At 49.4% G+C, this 24,125-nt stretch overlaps 1 protein-coding gene across 3 annotated transcripts in view; it reads left to right on the top strand.

The window, feature by feature from the left end:
• The window catches only part of GAB2 (GRB2 associated binding protein 2), a 195,240-nt gene that overhangs the window by 162,371 nt on the left and 8,744 nt on the right, over positions 1 to 24,125 (top strand). For 2 of the 3 annotated variants that reach the window (XM_039497102.1, XM_039497104.1), the window contains exons 3-7: positions 4,319 to 4,559; positions 17,907 to 18,493; positions 19,537 to 19,631; positions 21,801 to 22,083; positions 23,693 to 23,794. In XM_039497102.1, the coding sequence (XP_039353036.1) occupies positions 4,319 to 4,559; positions 17,907 to 18,493; positions 19,537 to 19,631; positions 21,801 to 22,083; positions 23,693 to 23,794 (1,308 nt within the window). The remainder of the gene's footprint in view (positions 1 to 4,318; positions 4,560 to 17,906; positions 18,494 to 19,536; positions 19,632 to 21,800; positions 22,084 to 23,692; positions 23,795 to 24,125) is intronic. The other variant, XM_039497103.1, reaches the window with a different exon arrangement.

Here is a 24,125-nt window from a genome sequence, read left to right as displayed (position 1 = left end):
GCTCTGGGGTGGGTCTGGGGATGAAGGGTTTGAGGTACAGGAGGGGGCTCAGGGCGAGGGATTGGGGTGCAGGAGGAGGTGCAGGCTCTGGGAGGGAGTTTGGGTGTGGGAGGGGGCTCAGGGCTGAGGCTGTGCCTTGGGGTGCAGGGTGCGGGTTCCAGGCAACACTTACCTCAGGCGGCTCCCGGAAGCAGCAACATGTACCTGTGGCCGTTAGTTGGAGGCTTGGCCACGGAGGCTCTGTGTGCTGCCCTCGCCCACAGGCACTGCCCCACAGCTCCCATTGCCTGTGGTTCTCAGCCAGTGGGAGCTGCAGAGCTGGTGCTCGGGTTGGGGGCAGCATGCGGAGCCCCCCTGGCCGCCCCTCCACCTAGGAGCTGGACATGCTGGCCACTTCCCGGGAGCCACGCAGAGCCAGGGCAGGTAAGGAGCCTGCCTTAGCCAAGCTGCCCCGCTGACTGGACTTTTAGCGGCCCGATCCGTGGCACTGGCCTGAGCCACCAGGGTCCCTTTTCAGTTGAAAACTGGACGCCTGGCAGCCCTAGCGGCACAAAATAGGCAGATCAGGGAACCAGGGTCTGAACTTCTGCCTTCTTACATGGTTGCAAAAGGCCATCTTTTTAACTCCCATGGGGAATTAGATGCCTAGACACTTTTGAAAATCCCACTAGGCACCTATTTCCATCGTTAGATACCTAAACATCTTTAAAGATCTGGCCCAAAGCACCTAACACACCTTTGGGTGCTGTGTAAATAATAATAATTATAATACTGTTATGCATAGGCACCGACTTACCCTCTGCCCGGTGGGTGCTCGACCCGCCCCCCTGCTCCTGGCCCCGTCCCTGTACCCCTCTTCCCACCCCTGCACTGTCCTCGCCCTGACCCCATTCCACCCTTTCCCCAAAGTCCCCACCCCCTTCCCTCAAGTCCCTGACCCTTCTCCGCCCCTGAGCGCGCCACATCCCTGCTCCTCCCCCTCCCTCCAGGAAAGTCCTACGTGCTGCCAAACAGCTGTTAGGTGGGGGGGGAAGTGCTGGGAAGGAGGGGCAGGAGCGGGGACGCGGCACACTTGGGAGGCAGGGCGGGGGAAGCTTGGCTGCTGGTGGGTGCTGAGCACCCGCTAAGTTTTCCCTGTAGGTGCTCCAGCCCCGGAGCACCCATGGAGTCGGCGCCTATGCTGTTGTGAGCTAGGTGAAACCTTGTTGTGGATTGAGTTAAAACCTTGTTGAGATGAATGGACGTGAATGCACTCTTCAGTTAACATAACTGTACGGATAAATTAATCACAACCCCCCACCTAAGACAAAAGGGTTATGTGACCCTGCTCGAGAGTTTTAGACTGTGTGGGCAGAAGAATTTTTGCTGGGTATTGTAAATTCAAGCAGAGGCCTATAAGTACGACACAGCTCTGGAAGAAGCTGGAGAGAGAGCTTTTGGGTCTGATGCTGGCTACAGAGGTTTAGGGCTGTAAGCAACAAAGTTATCCCCTGGTTTGGGTTCCTCCTGTGTTTGGAGAAGCAGGACTTTGTACATTCCTTGTAAATAAACAAGACTGCATCAAAGAAATATCAGCCTCTATCAAGTGTTTCTCGTCCCAACTGGAACACTCCCAGGCTTTGATTAGCCACTTGGGTCAAAATGGGGTAACACTACCAACCAGTGGGCTCCATTTCTTGACTTCACTGGGAGTTTTCCCTGGGCAAAAACTACTGTTTGCAGTTTGCTGCAGTCTCTTTGCCGTCTGTTACTTCTGTGTATTTATCTGTCGGGCACATAGTCTGGCAGGCAGCTTGTTTGGTTCAGAAGTGGTGCTGTGTGTGAACTAAGGGTGTGATCCTAATCCAGATCTTAGTGCACAGGTGTCCACTTCACAAACCCACCATCACAACTCGCACTTATCTGCCCCACTGAGCAGAAAGGTTAAGGATTGAATGGACATGGAGACTGAACTGTCTGTCTCTCCTTTCATAAGGTACAAATTTGTAACAGTGGAACAACCGACCTTGGGCTGTGGCAGATTCTCCATCACTTGACGTTTTCAAATCAAGACCGGAGTATCTTTGTGAAAGAGCTGCTGCGGCTCAAACAAGAAGTTATAGCCTCAGTGTGGGGATTAGTGGGTGACGTTCTTTGGCCTGTGCGCTGCAGAAAGACAGACCGGCTGATCATAATCAAAATCTGTGAATCCCTATGGGTGGTCCTGGCAGATCACAGTAGAGGCAAACGAGCAGTTTGCGCTGTTGTGCCATGCCAGCTCCATGGAGAGAGAATTTAATTCCCCAGGACTGTCAATCAGGCACTTTCCCCATCAACACTACATTAGTTAAAATCACAGCTATAAAAACGGTGACTTCAGTACCATATGACTCGAGTTTTATATGCACTGTGATTATGTGCCTCGCCTGGGAGCCCTTGAAACCACTTTAACTAAACTGGCTCTGCTTTTCCCATATATTTTGTCCCTTATTTTTATGGGGCTTACAGCCTGGCTGTAACAATTCATGCCTGGTTCAAGCTCTTGGAGCACATTTATCAGAGAGCTGGGATGGCAGCAGGATTGCTCTTGATCTCTGTAGGGGCATTGAGTGGAAAGAGAGTTAGTATTTAAAATGTATTTTCTCTTTCAACAGCAGTGCAGAGGCAGTGTTGGGTAGTGGCTAGAGAAGGGGACTTTGAGTTAGGCCTTGCATCTCTTCCCACTTCATCTGGTGTAAATCAGAGTCAATGGAGTTACACCATAAAACCCGTAGGAGAGGAGAATCAGGACTCTGGAATGCCTTCCTACTTTGCCACTGACCCAATGTGTGACCTTGGACAAAACACCTCACTTCTCCGTGCCTCGGTTTACCCTGCTGTAACGAGGATGTAATAATGATCCCAGACAGGTGTGTGGTGAAGTGTATTGAACACGTGTCTCTAACGCCTCTGGGGAGTTCTTTGGATGAGAAACACAACTCATTATTTAAAACCTCCCATTTATAAACGGATGTTCCAGTGAGTTCATGACGATGCTAGGGCCTGATTCCCAGCAGATTTGTGCCTTGTGTAGTCATTTACCCCTGTGCAAAGTGAGCACAAAAAAGGGTGTAAAATGCTGCCATTGTATGCTGGTAACATTGTGGACTCACTGTGCACAAGTGTGAATGGCTACCCAAGGCAGGGAAGAATCAGGCTCCCTCGCCTCAGGGTGTCCCAGCAAGGCAAATGCAGCCAGCCACCTCCTTCTTGTATTCCCTCCTCAGAGTCAATTGGAGCTAAGCTTGAAGGCAAGAACTTGGGAACTAAAGAACTTATCGTTTAGGGAGGCCCTTAGGAGCCCTTCAGTGGGAGCCTGATTTAATTCTTTCCTATGCAGAGACCCTGAATTTGATTCTCCTCTCATGCTGGTTTGTTGACTTCAGGGAACAGTCTCCTGATTTTCACTGGAGTAAATAAGAGGATAAACAGGATCCTATTCCTGTCAAGTGCTGAGAAACCTCCTCCATCACCGCACATGACCAGGCCCTCGGTCCATTTACTCCACGACCCCTTAATTCCTTCTGTTTCTCCATATTCCCCTACAGAGAAGGTGGCGTTTGATGCTGCCAGCTTATCGTTGCACCACTGGACCGAGTTTCCAGTTCCTGGATGTATTTGTATGTGTACATCACCTAGGTGGCTTTGTCGGCAGATACTCACTAACTTAATGCCAGCCCCAATAACTGTCTCTGTTTCCCTATGCTGAGGAACATGATGGGTTTCTGCATGACTATGTCACTAATAACCATAAGCAAAACCATCTCCCTCTCTCTGAATGCCTGGGCATTTTCCTAAAGAATCTAAAGTTCAAATTATTAAGGACAAGGTTGGCATGAATCATTAGTGCTGGAGAATTAAATCTTGTCTTTATCCACAGCCTGGAGGGTGGGAACACAAGTTTGCCCACGCTGCCCCGCCAATGTGTTTCAGTCATGATCTGGAGGGGAGAATACAGTTTAGACTCCTGTGGTCCATTCAGTGGTTGGTTGCCTGCAAAGCTGCCGTTGGATTGGTGGCTTTTGCACAGTGTTATTTTTAAGTGCTTCACAGCTGAGATCTCTAGACAGGTATAACTTTGATGACTGAAAGTAAGTGCCTAATTGAATGGTGGCCTGGGGGTAGAACACCTTCCTGCAGAGATAGGGGGTGGTGTTCTATTCCCACCTCTGTCCTTAGCCCAGTGAGTGTTTTTGGGTAGGCGACTGTATGTCTTGCTTTCCTCCTCCGCCTTTGTATGGTGATTGTAGACCTATGGCTAGAAAGGGCTAATAATCCTCATTGTATTTTTCTCACACAGACACTCTGAGGAACATTCCCTTGGTGAGCCATGGTCCCCGCTCCTCCCCAGCAGAGCTAAACAGCTCCAACCACCACCTGCTCAGAGAACGCAAGTCATCAGCTCCTGCCCACTCCAGCCAACCTACCTTGTTCACTTTCGATTCACCTGCCAACCACGTCCAGACCACCTTGTCTGCCAGCGCCCCACAGGACTATCTCTTCCTGCACCAGTGTATGAGCCGAAAATCAGAAAATACAAGGTACAGTAGGAGGTCTGTGGGCAAACATGGGGGAAATCCCGTAACATCAGCAATGATATTCCACCCTCAAAGCTATATCCAGAGGGAGCGCTGGTGGTTGGCTACAGCATAGGCATTCTAGGGGGGCTACTTCCAGCTCTGCCACTGACTGGCTACCTGATCTTGGGCAAGTCACTTAATCTGACGTATCTATCACTGACATCAATGAGAATTGTGCCTTGATCAAAGGTATGATGTCAGCCTTAGCGCATCAGTAAATCTAGGCAGCTGAAGAGAGGGTAATGATGGCTCTAAACTATCTTCATGTTCCCCTGATCCCCACAGCTGCTGTGGGGTGGGGTGGCCCATGGCATAATTTAGAGCAGCCTTGGGGGTCATCTACATTACACCCAGCTGTAAAGGCTTCCAGGGGGCTGTTTCAATGCTAGGGATTGCCAGCATGCAGCTGAACTGTGGCCAAGCCCCCTGTGCTGGCGTGGCAGAGAGTGACTATGCCAGCAGAAGGAATCCTAACCGCCCAGCTTTCTAGCCCCTCCGCACTGCAAGAATCTGACCCATCGTTTCCAGTTTTAACCTTTAGGCAAAGCTTTCTGGACAAAATAACCATTTTCCCTTTTCAAGGGACGGGTGGATTTGCCTGCTGTTTGACACTCTTCTGACGTTTCATATGGTGATGGTGCAAACCTGCTGTAACCCAGACCTTGGTTTGCATCACAGCTGTCAGTCGCGTTCAGTGCAGTATTTATGGGAGAATGGCAGCCATCCCACCTCCCAGCTGGAAGGGCTGCCTTAAACAGTGGAGAGCCGGTTTGCAGAGTATAAGCAACGAGGCGGGACCACTGAGAGAATGAGAGGGGAGTAAAGGTCACAGCAAACTGGATTACTGGGATCAGGGGCTTTTCCTGACTCCCCACAGAATTTCCCTGCTGCATCTCTCTTTCACTAACAATAAAAATGTTTTACTTCAGCTGGAATTAACGAAGCATTATAAATAACCCTCCTCATGGTCCAGCTGTTAGACGCCTCTTGGAGACTAAAGACCATTCTGCACACATCCTCTGCAAGCCTAGTGACAGAGGAATCTGAGACAAGGAGGAGAGATAACAAGGGCTAGACGTCCTTGGAGTGGGAATTAGACCGTCCCTTACACCAGTGACCTGGTCTAGCGCTGTGCTAATAATGGATTTTTCAGTTCACTGATAAGTCTGAAAAATTGGAGTGGGGGGTGGGGGAAAATAGTTTCAGGCTGAAGTGGATACAATTATTTTTTAAATGTTGAGTGAATCGAAAAGTAAAACAAAACTTTGTTTTGGGTTGAACAACCTGTTTTGTTTTGATTGTGAGCCTTTTAAATTGGTCTGAATTGTTTTTAAAAGTAAAATTATAGGAAATTTCTAAACAAAAAGTTGCTTCAGACTGAAAATATTGAAACGTTTCATTTTGAAAAGGTAGAAATGAAACATGTCCAGATTTTAAGAATTTTTGTGTTTCGTTTTCAGCACATGAATTCACAAAACATTTCATGTCAGCAAATCAGCATTTTTCACTGGAAAAAGTTACACTTGAAAAATGTTATCCCGCTCTAACCTGGACTCTATAGAACTATTTTGAATGCCCAGAGAAGCAGCTGCAGGTACATTAGCTGGGAGAAAAATATTAAGGGCTGTCAACTGTCATGATCATGGTATCAGCTGATCTCCAGTAGGGGTCTGGAAGAAAATTCCTTCCCTGACGCATGGTTACAGCCCAGAGCGAGGTGTCAGGGCTCCTTGGTACTGTTCCCATGTAACCTCTCGGTCTTACCCAGCTGTAAAATGGGGAAAATAATAGTGATGTGGCAGCGGCATTAGGGGGAACTGACTAATTAACTTTTGCAAAGTACTTTCAGATCCTCAGATGAAAGGCAAAGCAAGGCTCTTAGTCTGGGGGCATCTGGCGTAAGTCACCATCAGAGTAAAAATACCTGGCCGGGACCCAGGAACCAAATTCCCAGGGCTGAGCATCCACTTGGTGTAATTCAGCATTGTCTTGCGATGCTCAGTCTTTGTCAAATGAGTCTATTTCTTAGCGCCATCTTGTGATGGTTTCTGTGAACAGCAGCACCTTTATCACCACACATTGTGGGAGATGTGCCCGGACCTTAAAATAGAACAAAACCATCTTCTCGCTGGCTCTTGCCCACCCGGTGTACGAAAGTTACGCACCTCAGAAACAAATTGTAGCTCCCCTGTGTAATTTACTGCAGGCAAAATCTTCTCTGGAACACTATTATCAGTGGCACAACAAGCCACACAGGACCCTGGTTCCAGAAGAGGCTAGGGGCCCATTTCCCAATTTTGAAATCTAAAATTTTCTTTGTCCCCAAACTACCTACCACCTCCAACATCCCCCATTTCCCCTACAATGCCCACAACTCACTGCACTGTCCCCAACATACCCCACTCACCCCTAACCCCTCACCCTGCAGCCCCCCAACACTCCCCACTCACCCCATAGCCCACCAACTCCCCCTCAGCCCCTCACCCACCACCCCCAGGATCTTCTGGGTCACACCAGCACCTCTGATCCCCCAGCTCAGTGCTCCGCTCCCGACCAGGGGTGTGTGCAGGAATTTAAACCTGGCTGCTTTTGGAGGGGCACCTGCTGTCAGCTCCCGCCACAGCCCCAAGTCTGGAGGAGCTCTCTCTCCCCACCGTGGCCCTGGGGCTAGAGGGGTTGTCAGCTCCTGCCACAACCCCAGGGCCGAGGAGCTCACTCTCCCCGCTGCGGTCCCAGGGCGGGATGAGTTCTGTGCCCCCATCGATTACTGGGGAGGGGGTGCCCTTGCTTGCTCTCCCTTGTGCACTCCCCTGCTTCTGACGTGGGCTAGGCCAGCTCCACCCAATCCCAGCCATCCATCCGTTCAGCAAATGCCCATTGTCTGCCCTGCTCTCACATGGCACAAGCCAAATTGGAGTGACGAGTGGTGCTGCGACTCCATGTGCCAAGTTGCAATGCCACTCGCTCAGATTTGGCCAGGCCACAGCTGGACCAAACCTGAGCACCCACGCACCCAATCATAGTGCCACTCAGATTCAGCCTGGTCTCCCCTCTCTCCAGTGGAGGGATGGCCGGGCAAAATTTGAATGAGCAGCATTGTGACTCTGTGCACCAGTTGAAGCGCTGGGGTGTCGCTCTGTCTGGTTAGGGCCCCATAATCTCATGGGCCCTGGTGCAACTGTACCACTTGAACCATTGTGGTTATGCCACTGAATATTATTTCCTCCTAATGTCTCTGTTAGCGATGCAATACAAGGCTGGATGATGTGTATCAATAACAGGAAAGTAACAGATATAATCACAGGCAGACAGAAACTGTTAAAAGAAGGTTAAGGTTGCAAAGTCAAGCACAGAAAAGCTATAAATGCCGGGATTACATAAGAATGGTCCATCTAGCCCAGGATCCTGTCTTCTGACAGTGGCCAGTGCCAGATGCTTCAGGAGGAATGAACAGAACAGGGCAATTATTGAGTCATAGGCGCCGACTTCTCCTCTGCCTGGTGAGTGCTTGACGCCCCTTGCCCCTGGCCTCGCCCCTGCCCTGCTTCTTCCCACCCCAGCACCGCCCTCACCCCACCCCCATTCCACTCCTTCCCCAAAGTCCCCGCCCCACCCCGCCTTTTCCCACCCCAGCCCCGCCCCCTTCCTGCCCCATTCCATCCCCTTCCCCCAAGTCCCCGCCCCGCCCTGCCTCTTCTCCACCTCCTCCCCAGAGCGCGCCGCATCCCCGCTCCTCCTCCTCCCTTCTGGAAAGTCCTAAGCGCCGCCAAACAGCTGTTAGGCAGCGAGGGGGCAAGAAGCGCTGGGAGGGAGGAGGTGGAGTGGGGATATGGAGTGCTCGGGAGCGGGAGGAGCCGAGGAGGGGGTAAGGGGAGCTTTGCTGCCAGTGGGTGCTGAGCACCCACTAATTTTTTCCTGTGGGTTCTCCAGCCCTGGAGCACCTATGTATTGATGGATCCATCCTCTGGCTTCCACTCCCAGCTTCTGGCAGTTGGAGGCTTTGGACACCCAGAGCGTGGAGTTGCATCCCTGATAATCTTGGCTAATAGCTATTGATGGACCTATCCTCCATGAACTTATCTAATTCTCTTTTGAACCCAGTTATATTTTTGGTGTTCACAACATCCCCTGGCAAGGAGTTCCACAGGTTGACTGTGTTGTGTGAAGTAATACTTACTTTTGTTTGTTTTAAACCTGCTGCCTATTAATTTCATTGGGTGACCCCTAGTTCTTGGGTTATGTGAAGGGGTAAATAAATTAAGGGTGCCCACACAGGCAAGTGCTGAAAGCACAGGAGAGTCCATCGCCCAGCTCTCAGTTCAGCGAAGTTATAAGCAACTGCAAATAGGGTTTTATAGTGGAAAGCTTTGGACGATCTTACCTATAGGTGACAAGTTTCAGAGGGGTAACCGTGTTAGTCTGGATCAGTAAAAACAACGAGGAGTCCTTGAGACTAACAGATTTATTTGGGCATACGGCAAATACACACCACACAACAGAAACACTAATCCAGGAACCAACCCCTGCAATAAACCCCGTTGCCAGCTCTGTCCACATATCCATTCAAGGGACACCATCATAGGACCCAACCACATCAGCCACACCGTCAAGGGCTTGTTCACCTGCACATCTGCCGACGTGATATATGCCATCATGTGCCAGCAATGCCTCTGCCATGTACATTGGCTAAACCGGACAGTCTCTACGCAAAAGAATAAATGGACACAAACCTGACATCAGGAATCATAACATTCAAAAACCAGTAGGAGAGCACTTCACTCTCCCTGGGCACTCAATAACAAACGTAGGGTATGTCTACACTACGTGATTATACCGATTTTACAGAAACCGGTTTTTTTAAACAGATTGTATAAAGTCGAGTGCACGCGGCCACACTAAGCCCATTAATTCGGCAGTGTGCGTCCATGTACCGAGGCTAGCGTCGATTTCCGGAGCGTTGCACTGTGGGTAGCTATCCCATAGTTCCCGCAGTCTCCCCCACCCATTGGAATTCTGGGTTGATATCCCAGTGCCTGATGGGGCAAAAAACATTGTCGCTGGTGGTTCTGGGTACAGCCTCACCCCTCCCTCCGTGAAAGCAGCGGCAGACAAACATTTTGCGCCTTTTTTCCTGGATGAACTGTGCAGATGCCATAGCACAGCAAGCATGGACCCTGCTCAGCTCAAGACAGCAATCATGGACGTTGTAAACACCTCGCACATTCTCGTGCAGTCTATGCTGAACCAGGACCTGCAAAACCAGGCAAGGAGGAGGCGGCTATGAGAGTGATGAGGACATGGACACAGAATTCTCTCAAACCGTGGGCCCCAGCGCTTTGGAGATCATGCTGGTAATGGGGCAGGTTCTAGCCATTGAACGCTGATTTTGGGCCCGGGAAACAAGCACAGACTGGTGGGACCGCATAGTGTTGCGGGTGTGGGACGATTCCCAGTAGCTGCGAAACTTTCGCATGCGTAAGGGCACTTTCATGGAACTTTGTGACTTGCTTTCCCCTGCCCTGAAATGCCAGAATACCAAGATGAGAGCAGCCCTCACAGTTGAGAAGCGAGTGGCAATAGCCCTCTGGAAGCTTGCAACACCAGACAGCTACCGGTCAGTCGGGGATCAGTTTGGAGTGGGCAAATCTACTGTCGGGGCTGCTGGATGCAAGTAGCCAAAGCAATCACTAAGCTGCTGCTACGAAAGGTTGTGACTCTGGGAAATGTGCAGGTCATAGTGGATGGCTTTGCTGCAATGGGATTCCCTAACTGTGGTGGGGCGATAGATGGAACCCATATCCCTATCTTGGCACCGGAGCACCAGGGCACCCACTACATAAACCACAAGGGGTACTTTTCAATGGTGCTGCAAGCACTGGTGGATCACAAGGGACGTTTCACCAACATCAACGTGGGATGGCCGGGAAGGGTTCATGACGCTCGCGTCTTCAGGAACACTACTCTGTTTAAACGGCTGCAGCAAGGGAATTACTTCCCAGACCAGAAAATAATAGTTGGGGATGTTGAAATGCCTGTAGTTATCCTGGGGGACCCAGCCTACCCCTTGATGCCATGGCTCATGAAGCCATACACAGGCAACCTGGACAGTAGTCAGGAGCTGTTCAATTACAGGCTGAGCAAGTGCAGAATGGTGGTAGAATGTGCATTTGGCCGTTTAAAGGCGTGCTGGTGCACATTACTGACTCACTCAAACCTCAGCCAAACCAATATACCCATTGTTATTGCTGCTTGCTGTGTGCTCCACAATCTCTGTGAGAGTAAGGGGGAGACCTTTATGGCAGGGTGGGAGGCTGAGGCAAATCACCTGGCCGCTGATTATGCGCAGCCAGACACCAGGGCGATTAGAAGAGCACACCAGGAAGCAGTGCGCATCAGAGAAGCTTTGAAAACCAGTTTCATCACTGGCTAGGGTACGGTGTGACTGTTGTGTTTGTTTCTCCTTGATGAAAACCCGCCCCCTTGATTGACTCATTCCCTGTAAGCAACCCACCCTCCCCCTTCGATCACAGCTTGCTTTCTAAGGAAATAAAGTCATTCTCGTTTAAAAATCATGTATTCTTTATTAATTAATTAATTATAAAAAGAGGGCGAGAACTGACAAGGTAGCCCGGGTGTGGTTTGGGAGGAGGATAGGAGGGAAGGAAAAGGCCACTAAAATTTTTTCAAAATAATGACAGCCTTTTGGTTGGGCTGTCCACTGGGGTGGAGTGGGCAGGTGCACGGAGCCTCCCCCCACACGTTCTTACACGTCTGGGTGAGGAGGCTATGGAACTTGGGGAGGGGGGAGGGTGGTTATACAGGGGCTGCAGCGGCACTCTGTGATCCTACTGTCGTTCCTGAAGCTCCACCAGACACCGGAGCATGTCAGTTTGATCACGCAGCAGCCCCAGCATTGCATCCCGCCACCGCTGATCTTCCTGCCGCCACCTCTCATCTCGAGCGTCCCTCCTGTCCTCACGTTCGTCCCTCCTGTCCTCACGTTCACTGCCATCTTTCCTGTACTTTGATACCACGTCCTTCCACTCATTCAGATGAGCTCTTTCATTGCGGGTCACTTCCATGATTTCCAAGAACATTTCATCTCTCGTCTTTTTTTTTCCCACCACCTTATCTGAGATAGCCTTCGGGACGGAGGAGGGAGGCTTGAAAAATTTGCAGCTGGAGGACGGAGGGAAAAAAAGGGAGAAAAGTATTTTAAAAGATACATTTTACAGAACAATGGTTATACGCTTTCACGGTGAACAACACTATTCACCTTACATAGCACATGTGATTTCAGTACAAGGTCGCATTTTGTATCTTAATATTGAGTGCCTGCAGCTTTGGTGTTAGAGATCACAGATGCAGGTCTGGGCAGCAGAATTCGGCTGGCATGCGGCCATGGTAAGCCATTGTCTTTCGGGTTCTGCAGCCTTCACATATCCAGCATCCTCCTTTCCCAAATACCAAGCAAAGCCCGTTGAGTGCTGCTTCTTTCCTGTTAATGTGCAGCAGCAGAAACCACCCCCCTCACCAATCCAATTCTCTGGGATGATCGCTTCCCTCCGCCCCACACAGCGTGGCTGGTAGCAGGGAAGATCCCTGCTAGCCAAACGCGAAAAAGCTCAGCACCAATCACCCACCCCCCCCTTGGCTAACTGCAGGGAAGGATTTCTTTTCAGCCACAGGCAAATAGCCCAGTAGGAATGGCCATCTCTGTCCCCTTAATTAAATTCCCGTATTTCAACCAGATTACCATGAACGATATCACTCTCTTGAGGATAACACAGCGAGATAAAGAACGGATGTTGCTTGAATGCCAGCAAACACCGGGACCATACGCAGCTATGCTTTGTCATGCAATGATACCAGATTACTTGCTACATGCATGGCGTGGTCAAGTGTCCTACCATGGAGGACGGAATAAGGCTGCACTGCCCAGAAACCTTCTGCAAAGGCTTTTGGAGTACCTCCAGGAGAGCTTCAAATGTTTTTTCATTTTGTCTTTTGGAACGGAGTTCTGTTAGCACGGAATCCTCTCCCCATATAGCAATCAGATACAGTACCTCCCATGCGGTCCATGCTGGAGCTCTTTTTCGATTCTCAGACTGCATAGTTACCTGTGCTGATGAGCTCTGCGTGGTCACCTGTGCTGATCAGCTCTCCATGCTGGGCAAACAGGAAATGAAATTCAAAAGTTAGCGGTGCTTTTCCTGTCTACCTGGCCAGTGCATCCGAGTCCAGATTGCTGTCCAGAGTGGTCACAATGGTGCACTGTGGGATAACTCCCGGAGGCCAATACCGTCGAATTGCGGCCACACTAACCCTAATCCGACATGGCAATACCGATTTCAACTCTATTCCCCTCGTTGGGGAGGAGTACAGATATCGGTATTAAGAGCCCTTTATGTCAATATAAAGGGCTTCACTGTGTGGATGGGTGCAGGGTTAATTCAGTTTAACGCTGCTAAATTCTGTATAAACTCGTAGTGTAGACCAGGCCTTAGAAGTAGCAAATGAATTTGTTAGTCTCTAAGGTGCCACAAGGACTCCTCGTTGTTTTTACTTATAGGTGGCGCTATCAGCTTTCCCCCTGGTTTGGGGTGATGTTGTGAAAGTTTTGTCTAGCTCTAGTGCTGACACCCGTGCAGCTTAAACTGATAGTGTGTGGTGATGACAGGAGTATCTCAAGCCCACAGCACCCAGTTACAACCCCACAAGCACCTGGATGTATGGATCAGCTGTTCTGTCTCCAGCATGGAATGTTGCAGGTGATGGGGCTTCCAGCCATTCTCTTTGTATATCATCTGCATCCTAGAGACCAGGCGGGTTATGTTTCCCTGTCTCCAGCCTATATTTGCCTTTGCCAAATTTCATCCCTTTTCTTCTAGTTGCCCCCTCTTGGATCACCCTAAATAAATCCTCTCCTTCTTTGGGGTTTGCACCCTGCAGATATTTGTTCTGTTGCTTGCAACTCTGGTTTGTCCTGTCGCCAAGTTATACAGAATTGGGCCAGAGTCTCAGAGGATGTGAACTGCTGTAACTCCACTGGTTCAAGGAGCAGGAGGGTTGGACGTCTACCTGATATTCAGCATGACCATAGCATGCAGCGCAACACAGCACAGCAACAACCAAGGAGTCCTCTATGCCCACTAGATTTGCTTGTGTGTTGGTATTATTTTGAACACCCATGTCTATAGCACTGCAGATTTACACAGTGCTTTGCAAGCCCAGCTAAAGGCATCTTGCTTTCAAGAGCTTTCCATCTAAGTTATACAAAATAAACATAAGCACGTATAGGTGAGGGAGGGCAACAGACGGTGAGAAGAAAACAGAGGCTGTTTGCAAGCGGAAGAGTCTTTTAAGGAAAGATGCAAAAGTTGCCCTTCTGGAACAGTCACTAATTGAATTAAGGGACTGATCTAGCTGAGCTAAGGCCCAGTTGTGGAGCTGCTCCATGCACCCATCAGAGCCAGTGGGCATCCCAGGCAGGCTACGTGCTGCTAGAAAGGCAGAGGATAAGGGCTGTGCTTAGGCTTCTGCAAGAGCCTGCAATTAAGACAACCCCCTGGAATATTTAGAGTGGGCTGGGTTTTATCTGTGCTGCTGCCATTGGCGTAGGACTGGAACCCTGCATAATGCTATGAGAACATCAGGCCAATGTTACATTATTAAAGAGAAGCAGGAAAATAGGCCAGTGCTTCTGCGACAAGATGCAGGGGCACTAGCAGCTACCAAACAATGATACTGGACCATTGTGACATAGCAGGGTACAGTCTAGACTAATGCGTCACCCCTACCCTCTAACCTGGGGTGCCCTTTACCATGCCTTGCTGCTGTAATCTCCAGCCTGGACTGCTCACAAACAGCTTCCAGCATGCAAGTCACTCCCAGCGATGTGTGTGTGTGCTGCAGCCAGCCAGCCAGCCACACCTTGACTCCTACCAGTCTGGGTTATGCTGCAGAGTGACCCCAACACACCCCCAGCCCCTGATCTTCCCCCAGAAATGTATGTCGTGTACTGCCCAGCCCAATCCTGGACAGTGCAAATATATTAAGTCCATTATTCCTTTAAAGCAGTGTTTCCCAAACTTGGGACGCCGCTTGTGTAGGGAAAGCCCCTGGCAGGCCGGGCTGGTTTGTTTACCTGCCACATCCGCAGATCTGGCCGATCGCGGCTCCCACTGGCCACAGTTCACTGGTCCAGTCCAATGGGACCTGCCTGGAGCAGCGAACCACGGCCAGTGGGAGCCACGATCGGCCGAACCTGCAGACGCGGCAGGTAAACAAACTGGCCCGGCCCACCAGCGGCTTTCCCTAAACAAGAGGCGTCCCAAGTTTGGGAAACACTGCTTTAAGGGAATAATATGCACACAACTTGCTACCAATGTTCCCTCTAATTTTTTCCATCCATGTGCAGAATGAATTTAGTTATGTGCAGAACCAATATCAAGGTAATATGCGGATGTGCGCCATCACCGCTGTACTTTCATGGCAGCCCTTATCCCACCAAGAGCTCACAACGTCCTACTACCAGCACCTAGCTGGGTCTTAGGGAAGGTCTGTCTTCAGGTGACGTCTGCAGTACCTATCTGTTCATTCCTACGCCTCCTTCCACAAGGATCAGTACATGCTTCACAAACTAGACATATAAATGCACCACTGAAATGCAGCTACCTCTGGGGAGGAAAGTCAGCAGCCAGCTAGGCCAACAGCACAGAGAGCACTGTGCAGTAGTTTGGAAAGAGAAGGGGAATTTTGGATAGGAAGAATCTTTTCCTCTTATGCAAAATACTTGAGATATTTAATGTTCAGACAGGGCTTCATCTGTAAAGGTCTCATCTGAATGTAAAATATAATACCACAATATTCGAAATCAAAGTGAATGTTTCTTTTTAAATCAAGACACTAAGGCTCAAAATAATTTTTAAGAACACTCAAATTCCCCTTTCTACCATCCTCTTGTATTAACAATACAAAGCACTTTAAAAGTCCTATAGACTATTCAATCTTCATGTCGTTTACATTTTTACACTGGATTATCTTGGACGATTAAAGTAGCACAGTCAAGTTCGCCTTCAGATTCTCATGCACACATACAGTGTTCCAGTGTCTCAGTTATTAACACACACAGCTCTGTAAATTTACACAGCACTTTACAAACACATGGGCTCAGGCAAACTTTCACTTCACATGAACTTCTCCCACTTCTTTCCATGAGGCCACTCGCATGAGTAACAGCTACATGAGTAATACTTTGCAGCATCAGCCCCCTAAATAAACCACCTGTCCTCCTGCCCACAAAAAGCTTTGCAAACACTGCTAGGGGAGGTTTAAATCCACAACAGGGAATTGTTGCCATTGGAAATCCGACAAAAACAGTCACAAAAATATTACCAGGAGTCCTAGTTTTGGTAATTTCCTTTTAAAACACAAATCTAAAAGCCAGCCATATTTAGTGCTTTTCATTTATAAATCAAAAAAGTGTTTTACAGAGGAAGGTCAATGTCATTATTCCCATGGGGAAACTGAGGCACAGTGTGGGTTGAGGTGACTTTCCAAGGCCTCACAGAAACTTAATGGCAGAGCTGGGGAAAGAACCAAGTCTCTTGACTCACAAGGCTCCCCCAGCTCCGGGCTTGCAGCAGAATGAGAAAGGACTCCTCCAGCCCCAGAGTTGGGAGAGAGACATCTCTCCCGTCCCCGCTGCAGCTGCGGAGCTCGGGCTGGGAGAGAGGCGTCTCTCTCGTCCCCGCCGCAGAACCAGGGCTGGGGCCAGGATGCCCTGCATGCCCCAAGCTCCTCCAAACCCCCATAACCACCCCTCACCACACCCCACTGCCCCCACCCACCCTACACATCCTGCGTGCCAGCGCTGCTGGTGTGCAGCCCTTGATGGGCTCCTGTGCGGCCACACAGGCACGCACCTTAGAGGGAACACAGCCTGCTACCCCAAATGGAGTGACCCAGATACTTCAAATTAAACACAATGGATTAGATAAAACAATAAAAGAAGTTTATCAACTACAAGGAGAAATTTTAAGGGAGTGCAAGTAATGAGGCATAAAAATCAGAAATGGTTACAGGAAAAATAAAGATAAAACTCCTCCTAATGCCTAACTTAAGAAACTATATTCGATTCAAAGCAAAGTTTTCTCACTGCATGATTTCAGCAGGCTCACTGATCAAACTCTTTACGTCAGGACCCCTCCCCTGGAGTCCAACAGCTGCTTCCTTTGTCTCTTCAGGTGCAGTGAATGCACTGGACAGGGACAGAGAGAGAGAGAGACAGGTGCTGGGGGGGAGTGTCCTGTCCCTCTTTATAGGTTCAGACCCCCTCTTGAAAAACATTTCCAGCTCAGACCCAGGAGACACAGAGTCTATGTGGAAGGATGTTCCCTGCTGGGTTTTTTTTTCACGTGTTTGAGCTTCCTTTGTTTTCCCTCCCTGTTTGATTACTCTGTTTACTGCTTACATGCAGATTAAGCGAAGCATACTTCCCTTTGTTTTCGGACAGACCTGTTTGCCAACTTCTGTTTGGGTGGGGTTGTGGGGTTTCGGACATAGGTTAGTAACATCACACAGGGAAATCTTATAACTTCACATACAATGTTGCCACACATATTTTATCAGGACAATACTGACCCATAAATTATGAGTTTTCCAATGGTGCCTCACAAGGCATACTTTGTACAAAAATGATAACAAAAGAGTGTGAGCACAGGAGTGCAGTCTGTCACAACCAAGTCATTCCTTCCACAGGGAAGGGCTTTGAATCATACCATCAGGGAGGTGGCGTTTGCCCAACCTAGTACACAGCCAGAGGGCTGGTCCCCCTACACCTCAGATCCCAGGTTAACCATGAAAGCTCTGTGCCTCTGAATTCCCTTCCATCTCCCCTCCTGTTGCTGCCCCCAGATTTCCTCTCAGGGGATTTCGCTCTGTGGTGGAGCCAAGTGAGGCAGGCGTCTTTATCCACTTGTACAGGCTGGGGAGGCACACAAGGCCGTCCGGGGGAGGGCGGGGCAAGTGGAGCAATTTTCCCCAGGCCCCGGGCCCCATAGGGGCCCCCACAAGAATATAGTATTCTATAGTATTGCAACTTTTTTTTATGGAAGGGGCCCCCGAAATTGCTTTGCCCCAGGCCCCCTGAATCCTCTGGGCGGCGCTGGAGGCACAGGGAGTGTAGCATGTGACTTGCCCATGGTCACCCAGCAAGTCAGTGGCTCTCCTGACTCCCAGACCCCTGCGGTAGCCATTGGCCACACTGCCTCGGAAAGCTAAGCCACACCCTCTCCTCTTTCCTAGGAGCGCCAGTTTCTCCCAAGCCACAAGGTCCTCGTTCTTCATGAGGAGTGACACGGCCGTTCAGAAGCTCTCCCAGGGCAACGGACACTGTGTGAACGGGGTCGGCGGGCAAGTCCACGGATTCTACAGCTTGCCGAAGCCCAGCAGGCACAATTCGGCGCTCAGGGACAGTGCCTATGACCTCCCGCGGAGCTTTGGCTCTTACACTCACACCAAAGCCAGCCTCACGGGCTCTGACACGGATAGCGAGGAGGTCTATACCTTTAAGACTCCCAACAACACCCTGTGCAAGGAGTTTGGGGAGCTCTCTACGGACTCCTATGACATCCCCGTCACCCCTCTCTCTGTATACCAGATCCCAAGGACATTCACGCTGGACAAGAACCACAACACGCTGGCCGTGGCCTCTAGTGATTCACCCGCTGCTCCCCCACCCCGGCCCCCTAAACCAGGGCAGATGGAGTCACGGTGGGGCAGCCCCCAGCAGCACCCTCCGAATGGTGAAAGCATAGGTATGGTCTCCGTGGCGGCTACCATTCCCAGGAGGAACACGTTACCAGCTGTGGAGAACAGCAGACTACATCGAGGTAAGTGTTACATTTAAATGGGGGGTGTGGTGGGGCAAGGCGTCTTTTCCTCAGATATCTAGTTGGACAGTACAGCCAAAGATGCTGACTCCATTAGAGAGACGTGGGACCAGATGCTCAGCCTGTGTAAATCAGCATAGTTCAACCGAAATCAATGGAGCTGCACTGGTTTATTCCAACTGAGGAGCTGGTGCTACATATTCAGGGGATGGGCTTGTGGCATATATGAACACCCCTGAATTTTTGGGTATGTCCAAATTCTGCAGTTGGTTCTTGTCTGTATAAAGGGCTGAACCAAAACCCCAGATTCAGTCACCCCCAAACATTGGGAAAGTTCAGATCTAGATCAAAACGCCGCCATTCATAGTTTTTGCAGCTCCTGTCGGTACATTTGACTTTTAATTCAATTTATGGCCAAAGTTTTCAAAAATTGCCACTGATTTTGGAGGCCTCGAAGTTTGGGCGCCCAACCTGAGACAACTAAAGGTAATTTTCAGTGCCCTCCAGGCCTGATTTTCAGCGCTCCAGAGCAGCTGCAGCTCCTGTTGACTTTGACTGGAGCTGTGGTTTTTCAGCACCTCTGAAAATCAGAGTTGGGCCATCTCCAGCTGGACACACATATGACCATGCACTTTTCAAATGTTTATTGTAAAGCTGCAAGGAACTAACTGGCTGAGGAGAATAGTTAATGTAAGGTGAGGCCTTTCTCTCCAGGACCCCCATTCCAGACTGAGCTAGGTCAGCTGCAGCCAAATGCTGTTACCGCCCTCACTAGCCGTCGGTGAGGATAAATGAATAAAACGGCTGTGGAGTAGTTAGACCGAGCTGTTTGAGATGGGATAGAAAAAAAAGAGAGAAGACTTATACAGTTTCAGAACTCCTTGCCCAGCCACCCATGCTCTGCTAACCTAAACACACATCATTTACTATATAGCATAGTTAAAGGTGAGCTGTTGAGGGCTACATGTGTCGGGGCACCATTAGAACTAGAGGAGTCACAAACAGGCGCTGTGTGTATTGTGAATCCATGATTTGTGTTTCAGCTTCTTCTTGTGAGACTTATGAATACCCCCAGCATGGTGGCAGCAGCGCAGTTCAGTCAGCAGACTCTGTGAATGATGGGTTCAACTCATATCTGGTAAGCTGATGCTACTATCACCCACTCGTCAGTGTGTGTCGTGTCCCCCTCAGCCACAGAGGGAGTGAGTCTGCCATCCATGTATGCAGCACACACATTCCATGCCCCAGGACTGGCTTTGCCTGTGGTACAATTCCGACCAGCCCCTGAATCCGCAGGGAGGATGCCATTTTGTAGAACATTTTGTAGAACATGTAGAACAAAATGGCATCCATACAACATACATGCTAGGTCATGCCTTCCATGGCAAGTGTAGAATTTCGTGCCTTACTGAAAATGTCACTGTGAATCTGCTACAGCTGCCACCTTGGGGACCTAGGGCTTGACTCAATGGAAGTTTTGCTTTGACTTCAGTGAAAGCAGAATTGAAGCCTTTGTCCTTCAGCTCAGGCTGGAGCCCTGGAAGTCTCTGGTTCAACCCTGGTGATGACCACCTTAACAGTTGTTTACTAATAGCTAGATAAGATCATACCATTCAGAACTGAGATTTGATTTGGATGCTTACACAAACCGTATCTGACTGGCGCTTCAGCTCAAAGAAGCATCAAAGAGATTGGATGCTTGTTGAAACATCCTGCGTTTTAACCATTGGACCAAACTATGAAGGGAAGTTTCTCCATCTCTTGATGTCTTCAGGTCAACACTGGATGCCTTAATGGAAGACATGTTTTAGACAAACACAAGTTATGTAGGGGTAACGGTGAAATTTAAGGGCCTGTGATATATACAGGGGGTCAGACCAGTTGATTTAATGGTCTTTTCTGGAAATCTAATCTATGAATCTGAATCTATGATTCTGCAGAGCTGGGCTGGAAATGTTGCCAGCACAGACTCTATCATGAGAATTCTGATATTTCCTGCTTCCTTTTGAACTGGAAATACCATTAAACCAGGCTCTCACTCTGCATTTCTGTCACAGCTGGAGCCAGGACATGCAGAGATGCATGAGAAACAGAGTTAGCTGAAGTATTTTCTAACTTCCGAGAAGGTTCAGTTCAGTCTGAAGTTTGCATCAGTGGGGTAGTCGTGTTAGTCTGGTTCTGTAAAAAGTGACAAAGAGTCCTGTGGCACCTTATAGACTAACAGACATATTGAGAGGCGGAGTTATTTGCAGGACATTATAGGGACACTGTAAAGCCAGTCCACCTCACAGCAGGCTGTCCCAACCATCCCTGTGAAGGAGCCAGTGTCATGATGAGAGGTGGCTAAGGTGGAGTGGAGGAGCCAATGGTTGGGACCTGCCTTCCAGGAGAGGTAGAGGAAATTGATCATTCCTCATGTACTGAGGTCACATCCGGAGACTGGATAGAGTTGTGGTTGGAGACATGGTCACTAGAAATACTGATAACTGGAAATGTGGTGAGGTGGCCTTGTTTACTTCTCTACTAGCTGTGAAGTTGGGTCTCAATGGACATCTAGACAAACTTCCACAGAGTGCTGGGGAGGATCCTGTGGTTGTGATACATATTGGTACAAATGACATAGGGAGGTGTAGAAAGGAGGTCTTGGAAGCTAAATTTGGGTGCTGGGCCACACCTGGGCCAGCTAGTCAGGGAACCATCAGAGTCTCAACGCGAGGATGAGAAGATGTTGTAGTGGGAGGTTTGCATTTATTGGAGATCCCTTAAGGAAAGAAGGAGACCTGATACCAAAGGGATGGGCTTCACCTTAACCCAAGTGGAAACTAGCACAGGGGGATTATTAAAACCAGGAGCTGGGGGAAAGCTGACAGGTGCTATGGAGCACTTGGGTCGGGCAAAGACAGCTGCTAAGAAGGACAGGAACTGTCAGCTCCTTGGGGCAGGGATTGTTTCCTCTTTCCCTGTTTCGAAAGTAGCCTAGCACACCTTAGGCAATGCTTGAAATCAATTGTAATATTAAAGGTAACTCTGCCTCTCTCTAGCAGTAAAGGCTAGCTCAGAAATTACAGCTGAATGGGAGCAAAGAGAGGTTGAGGATCAGCACCAGAACTCCCCTGAACTGGGAACTGTTTGTTGTTCAGATCCAATGGCTGGTTTGGCAGCTTTGACCCCATCTCCAGTGTAAATGTCTGCTCACTGTGCTAGGGAGGGATTACACCCTGGGGTCTAGTAACGCTGAATATTGCTGCTTGTATTCCATACCTCACTAAATATCTTCTTGACCCTTGACCTCCTCTGTGCTTTCCAGCAAGCCAGAGCCGCAGTGGCTCGCTCCCACAGTGCTGACTCCGAGGACAATTATGTCCCAATGAACCCAGGCTCCTCGTCCCTGCTGAACATGGAGAAAGCCAATGACAATTCCCAGAATCTCTACATCCCCATGAGCCCTGGTCCGCACCACTTTGACCTCCTGGGATTGTCCTCGACGACCCTCCCAGTCCATAAAGGAGGAGCCATTTCCCAGTGCCACAGGCGGCTGAGCGAAATCCAGCCTCCACCGGTCAACCGCAACCTCAAACCCGACCGGAAAGGTAAGACCAGTTCCTTGGACAGAAACACCTGTACTTGAGGGGGGTCTTCACAGGAACTCTACTATGACTAGTTATAATACTTCAGACAGCTAAATAGAGGTACCATGGGGGAACAGTGGCAAACACGGGGAGGGGCACTCACTGCCTTCCAGAGCCCTCCAGCACATATTGACTGCCATGGCCCTGTGCGGAGCCCTGGTCCCTGCCCAAGCACAGCCAACCAGCTGCACTGGCCACTCTTAGAGCAACGCGGAACATTACTTACGGAACAGAATATAAACGTCTAAAAAACTAACCTTTTTCCAAATCGAAAATTTGGGGGGAATTTTTGTTCCATGAGAAAGTTTGGTTTTTCAATTTGATTTGGGGGGAAAAAACTGAAGTTTTGGAATTTACTATGAAACAAAAATCCCAATTTCTGAGCAGCCCTAACCAGGATCTGTGTACAGGGACAGAGCCTTAGCCCCAGTCCCAACCCCTCCCTATTCCTCTTCCATCTTCAGGGATGGCACAACCTTAATAGCCCTTATGCATAATAAGTGGAATTCTTCCTGGCCTTTACACAAGGCCCTATAATGGGGAAGGTCCTTGGTCCCCCTCCCTCATCCTATAAGAAACAGAAGAAATCTCTCCCATAGCAAGTATCAGAGGGGTAGCCGTGTTAGTCTGGATCTGTAAAAGCAGCAAAGAGTCCTCTGGCACCTTATAGACTAACAGACGTATTGGAGCATGAGCTTTCGTGGGTGAATACCCACTTCGTCGGATGCATAGCAAGTAATCTGTATACCAAAAAATGTACCTTCAGATCAGCTACTTGACACACCAGACACGTGTGACTATGGGCCTGCTAACATCCCCATTGTCTTCAAAGGGAGCTGGAACAGCACTGCCTTAATAGCTGTGCATGATCTGTCCCCAGAACCTGCCATTATTCTGAAAGGTCCAGGCAGGAAATACTGTACGGAGCTCCATCCTCCTCATGTAGATTAGGCCACTGGGCACCACAGCTCTCTGAGGGGCAGGAGGTGGCGTGGTTAAGGCACTGGCGTCTAGCACTGTAGGTTCAAGCCCTGATTCTGTCTCGGGCTTCCTGGATGACCTTGGGCTAGTCTCTTGGTCCCCCGCTGTAAAATGGGGATACTAGTTCTGTTTAGACTTGCAGCAGGGACTGTTTCTTGCTATGGGTACTTCTACACTTGGAGCTGGCAGTGTAATTGAGGAGACATGCCCCTGCTAGTTCTGACCGAGCTACCGCACTGAAAATAAAGCGCAGCCATGGCAGCACAAGCAGTGGGAGGGGCTAGCTGCCTGAGGTACGTGCTTGCGCAGCTAACCATGGTGGTTGCATTCTCCTTTTAGCATGCTAGCTCCATCAGAGCTCACGCGGGTATGTCTCCTTGTTCTGGAAGTTATACCTCCAGCTCAAAGTGGAGATGTACTCTATGGGTATGTACAGCACCTAGCACCATCTCTATAGCCGGTGCCATAACACCAATAATCATCTGAGTTTAGGAAACAGCAGGAGACCTATTAAGCTATCACGTTTTTCAATTGTCGTAACTGATTAATTAACCGTTTGCTTAAATTCACCATTTTGAAAATAAAATAGCAGACTGGAATTCAGAGCACCTTGGAAAGTCTCCTGGTTTCTCACACATTCAGATGGAAGCTGCTGCCCAGTGCGGTGGGGATGAAATGCAGGAATCGCTGGGTAAATTCTCTGGCCTGTGTTACATAAGAATTCAGACTAGATGCTCTAATGGGCGCTTTGGGGCATAAAATCTATGGCTCTGTGAGATACTGAATGTGTGAGGGTGCTGTTGAACAGGCACGAGGTGCCCAGCACATGACAGGATCAGGCCACTAGTCTGTGTTTTAAGAACATAAGAACGACCATACTGGGTCAGACCAATGGTCCATCTAGGCCCGTATCCTGTCTTCTGACAGTGGCCAATGGCAGGTGCTTCAGAGGGAGTGAACAGAACAAGTCAGTTATTGAGTGATCCATCCCCTGTCTTCCACTCCCAGCTTCCGGCAGCCAG

Source organism: Mauremys reevesii, linkage group 1 (assembly GCF_016161935.1).
Source record: "Mauremys reevesii isolate NIE-2019 linkage group 1, ASM1616193v1, whole genome shotgun sequence".
Classification (NCBI taxonomy): Eukaryota; Metazoa; Chordata; order Testudines; family Geoemydidae; genus Mauremys; species Mauremys reevesii.
This window is presented reverse-complemented; position numbering and strand designations above follow the sequence as displayed.